Consider the following 6,437-nt stretch of genomic DNA (forward strand, 5'->3'; position numbering starts at 1 on the left):
TATTAACATAATTAGTATATAAACATTTATTCTTAATCATAAATTGATAAATATTGTATGAATATCAAAATTTTCAGCACCTTGGCGAGAATAAATAAACTTATAATTTAAAAATATATATATATGCGCAATATAATAAAATTGAAAAATGAGTAAATAAAATCGAAGTCTATATACTTTACGAACATTCTTACATGACGTTTTCCCATCATTTATTGAGCTATGCGAGCTGTAAGTAAATAAATGTATTTTATAGAAATTTTTACTAGAAATGCTTTTCATGGGAAGTGGCTATATAATAAATTTTCCAACCTGGAAAAAATGATCTTTTCAATAATTAACTTTTTTATCCGTCTTTTTTTACTACCATTATTTGGCTAAAATTTTGATAAATTATTATGAAGATAAATTTTTATTAATACTACGCTCTGACTGGGTTGTAGTAATAGGTAAAGTTAAAAGTATATGTTAATATTGACACCAGGCTATGGCATCGATGAATGATCAATTGTAGAGACCTAGCGAAATATATTGAAGTATTTTCAAAAAAATTTATTTCAGACTAGAAAGTTGCTTGAAATTTTAAAATTTTATCAGGAAATAAGTTATCTGGATTATATTTATAATTTAGTAAAATTATTAGCCTGGTTAGAAATTAGAAAGTTGGCAAATCGTTTTTCCCCAGTAGATTAGCCATTATATCAATAAATACAATATTATGTAAACATTATCCCTAATATATTCATTCTTTCCTTTAGACATTTTGTCAAAATTCTTTTTAACTTTTGGAAATCTTCATTTTTTTAAATAAAAATCCACACCACATTCTAATATTTTGTTTATTTTTAAGCTTTAAAATTTAAAAAAATCATTTCTATTTCTTTTAGCACAATTTTGAAAAATCGATACTCTATTGAAATTTTTAGATTTAGGTCAATGGATTGCAAATATTTTGAAATGGTATTGCTATTTTCAATATTTTACACTCAAACATTAAAATAAAGATAAAATTAAAAATTTCTGCTTCGTCTCATTCTTATTTTTCCAATTGGTTAATTATATAGTTTAGTTAACGTTTTTTAATTGAAATACAATGAGTGTATGAATGATATTTAATTATGTCTGGCTCTGGATGATCATGTTGACAGGTATAAATTTTTATTTTATTAAAACTCGGGTCTTAAAAATAGTCCTGAATTTGCTAAACTCCTATGGCATATAAACCTAGTTTTCTTAGCCTGGCGATAGTGAAAAGGCGAGTTTAATTAGGGTTTAGTAACATAATTTCCAAGCCAGTTCATTTTCCGGCTTAAGGTTAGAGAGTTCAGATCAAGTGGGAAACTCATTACTGGATGGTATAGAGGTTATGGGCCTTAGTCTCAGAATGAGGCAATCTACTCTGGGATTAGTACTGATTTGATGACAAAGTATTGCAGCGTTAAAATAAAGTATAATAATCGTCATTTTATAAATAATATTTTGTTTTTTATTGAGTATTTAATTCATACTATATAGCTCTATTCCAATCATAACCTATAACATAAAAATTAACTTTCATTTTATAAAAAAGGAATTAGGACTAAATGTTCTTAAAAACACTAATATTTATAATTTTCGTTTTAAAAATTAAAATTCCTTGGGCTTTGATGTTAGGACTCTTATCTTGCTGTCTATGTTTATAAAAAAATTTAAAGTTCCGCTTGAATGTCAAAAGTAAAAAATTCACATTTTCGGAAATGAAGAGACGCATGGAGTCCAAAATTATTATATACCTAAAGACAACAAAATTAAACTATGTGGCCTTAAGTAATCACCCGATGATAAATTAGTAAGCTCCAGGATGCTTAGCATTTGGGTCCTCGTAATTAGTTTTGTTAAAGAGTCCGATTTGGGTCTTATTTTGTTAAACGGCCCAATTAAGATATAAGCTAAATAATATTAGATAAACCTCGAGAATTGGTAAATAGATGCCCAAACCTTTCTGCCATCTATGAGCAAAATCTCCAGGCTTATATAATATTATTTTGTTTATTCAATACGTTTTTAAAAATCGTCCCGAATCGGGCTTTAAACAACACTCATCATAAGAAAACGGCTAATAAATATTTTTTTATTTTTGGAGTGGAATACAATTTTGTCAATAACATATGAAAGCCATCGATTTTTTAAAAAAAATGAATAAATATGAAAAACTTGAAAAAATTGGAGAAGGAACTTATGGCATGGTTTTTAAAGCAAAGAATAGGGAAAATCAATCAATTGTTGCGTTAAAAAAAGTGCGATTAGACGACGAAGAGGAGGTAATCTTTTTTTAAAATCTAATATATATATACAAACATTAATTTAAGGGGATCCCTAGTTCTGCACTTAGAGAAATATGTTTATTGAAGGAGTTGAAACACATTAACATAGTAAGGTAAAACATTTCTTAATATTTTTAAATTACTGCCTACAGATTACTAGATATCCTACATAGTGACAAGAAATTAATATTGGTGTTTGAATATTGTGATCAAGACTTAAAAAAATATTTTGATTCATGTGATGGAATGATAGATCCTAATATTGTTAGGGTAATAAATAAACATTTTTTTAAGATCATGATTTTTTTTTATCAATTCTATTATTATCTTTATAACCTTGTTAAATATATTTGACTAATTTTAGATATTTTATTTTACATTTTTAAAAAATATTATTAGTCATTTTTAAGACAATTATTATGTGGTTTATCTTATTGCCATAGCCATCATGTATTGCATCGGGATTTGAAGCCTCAGAACCTACTTATCAATAAAGTTTTTATTCAAATTTTATTTGTTTATTATATATTTATCCAAAAAGAATGGTGAATTAAAACTAGCTGATTTTGGTTTAGCTAGAGCTTTTGGAATTCCTGTGAGATGTTATTCCTCTGAGGTTTGAAACTTAATTTATTATAAAAGTGTTATTTTTACATGGATATATTTGTAGGTAGTTACCTTATGGTATCGCCCTCCTGATGTATTATTTGGTGCAAAAATCTATTCAACATCTATTGATATGTGGTCATCTGGATGTATATTTGCAGGTTTTTATTATATATTAAAAAATTACAAACTAATATCTTTGGTTGAGTTTCATATTAATCTATTATCCACATTGTAAAATACCCTTTTCCCCAAATCAATCCTTTAGTACTATTCCTACATGTCAACAATAAAAATATAATTTAGAATAATCCCATTTTTGTATTATTATAATATGATCTCTATTAAATACAAGAATAATTTTTTTGAAATGCTCTCATAAAAAATTTAAAAAATGGATTTAGAACACTACTCAACTAGTTTGTTGAAAATCTACAATAAATTTTGTTATTTATGCATAGATAACATCCTTATAATGTCTGATAAAAAATATCAATTAAAAAATTACATTCTATAATTATTAACTCTTGAGAGATAATATGAGCTCTATCAGAACCCCAGAGATTATTAATCCATATTTTAAAAGTAATATATAACATTTGATATAATAATAAAAAGGCTTTAAAATACATGAAAGTTTAATATAATTATTTTAAAATGGAATTTTTTATTACTACCAATGGTATAATTATGAAAGGACATGTTGTGTGAGGACCAGCAAAGAGAAAAGTTAGTTTTGGCACCACTAGTTTTTTTTGCATACTACTTCCATGATTACTGATGCAGTTTATAAATATTGATTCTAGTTTAGTTTATGTAAGAATATTAATTTAATTAGTATTCTAACATTAAAATTTAATTTTTTATTTTATTATAAATTATAAACTCTGGTTAAAATGTTTTAAATTTAAATGGGTAAATAAATATTGATAACATTATTATAAAATTAAAATATTTTTTGAGTCAATTCATCCTTATTTAACAATAGCTTATTCATGAATTCAACAGGAAAACAGATGTATAATGTTACAAAATGAATGCATAGTGCATTAATAACTTTTTCCCAGGACTTTCCTCTAAGGAACATTTTAAAACAAATTAAAAATTGGTTTAAATCAAATAAATTGTTTTTTTTTTATAAAAAAAATCATATTTTTACTAATCCTAATATGATATATATATTATATTACTCTTCAAAATAAATTATGAATGCCATTATCACTACCTATTTTTATCTATATGATTTTATGTGACGCCACTAATTGCTATTAAATGTCGAGGATTAAAACGACAAAATTATATATTATTTATAACTATATTTATATCATTTTTTAGAAATGGCAAATGCAGGAAAACCTTTGTTTCCAGGATCTGATGTTGAAGATGAATTAAGACGCATTTTTAAATATCCTTTTTAGCATTTAAATAACTCTTATTATTTTATAATTAATTCTGGTAATATTTCCTATAATTTGTTTTTTTTCATGAGTTTTAATAATATCTTATTCTACAGACCTACAAAAATATGAATCAAATAATTGCATTATTAGTATTCGATTCAAATTTTGGTGTGAAACATTGGTATTATGCCATAATCCATTATTATTAGTTGAATATGTGAGTTTAAAATATTTTTAATAGTTATAAATACCTCAATCATGATTTCATCACTAAAGCCCTCTAGTGTTGACAGGCAGCAGAGCTACGCTAGTTTTTCTTCAAATCCATCAAATTGGATATTTATTATAACGATGCCATCTATTTTGATTTAAAAATATTCATTCAAGGCAAAATTATAATATTTTATTTATGATTTTTTTATTCGTTTTAAATTTTTGCGAAATAAGTGGCATCAATTGACAAGGAAAAGGTGTATAATTTTTTTTTTAAATATAACGATTTTCCTTTTTTTAAAGATTTTTCCTTTTTTGATACGACCTTTTCCTAAGCCTTTGAGACTTTTCCTTTTGTGATCAGACTTGCTCCTAAACCTTTTGGACTTTTCCTTTTTTAATCAGACCTTTAATTTTAATTTTTTAATAGGACCTTTTCCTTTTGAATGGGAAACCCTGTAATAGTTAAATAAATAATTCGAATAATTTTATTATTAATTCGTTTTACATATATTATCCGATCAGTTAAATACCAAGTGTATCCCGAGGTTTTTATTGAGTCATTCATTTTCACGTAAAATTAACTAAAATCAAAATTTATATGTAATTATAAATAAAAAATCCATCACACAATCAAGATTATTTATATCTCGAAATAATCTTTCTTTAACTTTTTATATCAAAATGACTATCCCAACTTTACATTATTAGGAACTCCTACAGAAAGTGAATGGCCCGAAATGATCAATTTACCCGATTATAAAGTTTATTTTTAATATTTGAAGCAATGAAACACCTAAAGGACGATATTTTTGTGGATTCCATTTTAAAATGCTTATCATATTGTTCTTTATATCCATGACCTCTATATTGTTGACCAAAATGTAACCGCCCTTTAGATGACATTTTTTAATGTTAACCCGGCTTTTATACAAATTGTCATTCATATCCCGATAAATATAAAGACTTATAATTTTGTAGGAATATAATATCCTTTTTTTACTTTATTACCAAATTTGAAAAAATAAACTGATAATTTATTGCAGATAGATTAAAAAAACACTTGATTTGCACTATACATACAAATATAACCATCGTCCTTAATGGTTTAAATCAATTTCTCGCATTTATCTTAATAAAACGTTTTTTTTTCTTTTAAATTTATAATTTGAAGCACTTTCCAAATTATCAACCAATTGCCAACTTGAGCTACGTGATTCCCAATCTATCACCGAAAGGAATCTACTTGTTAAAAGTAATATCTTTTTATTGTAAACAGTGTTGTTCCCTATAAAAACTTCAGAGCACCCTGAATTTATTTTTAGATAATTTCCATTTTCTTTTTGCTAATTTTTAATTTTTTAAAAAAGTGAACCCTCTTATGAAGAAAAAACTGGCAACAAAACTATATTTGACTGAATTTAAATAAAATATACATTTTTTATAATACATATTTAACAAAAAAAAATTAGAAATTTTTGGTGTGTAATCCCCTGAAGAGAATATCAGCCGAACAAGCATTAAAACATGGTTATTTTAATGAATGATATGTAATCGTTATCCCATTATATTTATATATATAAACATTGTATGTCAATAGTGTATTGTGATGTAATGCTCAAATCATTAAATATTTTTTAAATTATTCATGTATATAGTATACACATAATAACAAACAATTCTTGTTTTGAGCTTAGTCATATCGTTGCATATTAAATAATCATGTATAATATTAAATGAAATTATAGGATAGAATCAGATACTTTTTTTAAGATAAGAATAAAAATAATATGTAAAAACTGGAAATAGAAATCGAATATATCAGTAAAAAAATTTAGTTTAATTTCCAAAAGATGATAAACAATGTTTTACTAAATCCAGAACTTCATATGAATATCCACTCGCTTCTGATATT

General features: G+C 24.9%; 1 protein-coding gene across 2 annotated transcripts; it reads left to right on the forward strand.

The window, feature by feature from the left end:
* The first annotated feature begins 2,129 nt into the window (after positions 1–2,129).
* On the forward strand, positions 2,130–6,174 carry LOC135928950 (cyclin-dependent kinase 5-like). 2 transcript variants are annotated; one of them, XM_065465412.1, is made up of 10 exons: positions 2,130–2,300; positions 2,349–2,416; positions 2,477–2,573; positions 2,703–2,798; positions 2,845–2,919; positions 2,974–3,070; positions 4,245–4,314; positions 5,226–5,286; positions 5,697–5,777; positions 5,995–6,174. In XM_065465412.1, the coding sequence occupies exons 1-10, from the start codon at positions 2,148–2,150 to the stop codon at positions 6,067–6,069; spliced, it is 873 nt and encodes a 290-aa protein (XP_065321484.1). In that variant the 5' UTR covers positions 2,130–2,147; the 3' UTR covers positions 6,070–6,174. The 2 variants fall into 2 exon arrangements, with proteins under 2 accessions (XP_065321484.1, XP_065321483.1); XM_065465411.1 differs by having other exon boundaries at positions 2,456–2,573; positions 5,995–6,170.
* The last annotated feature ends 263 nt before the right edge of the window (positions 6,175–6,437 follow it).

This window comes from Gordionus sp. m RMFG-2023, chromosome 4 (genome assembly GCF_954871325.1).
Source record: "Gordionus sp. m RMFG-2023 chromosome 4, tfGorSpeb1-WG-v2, whole genome shotgun sequence".
NCBI classification, from domain to species: Eukaryota; Metazoa; Nematomorpha; class Gordioida; order Chordodea; family Parachordodidae; genus Gordionus; species Gordionus sp. m RMFG-2023.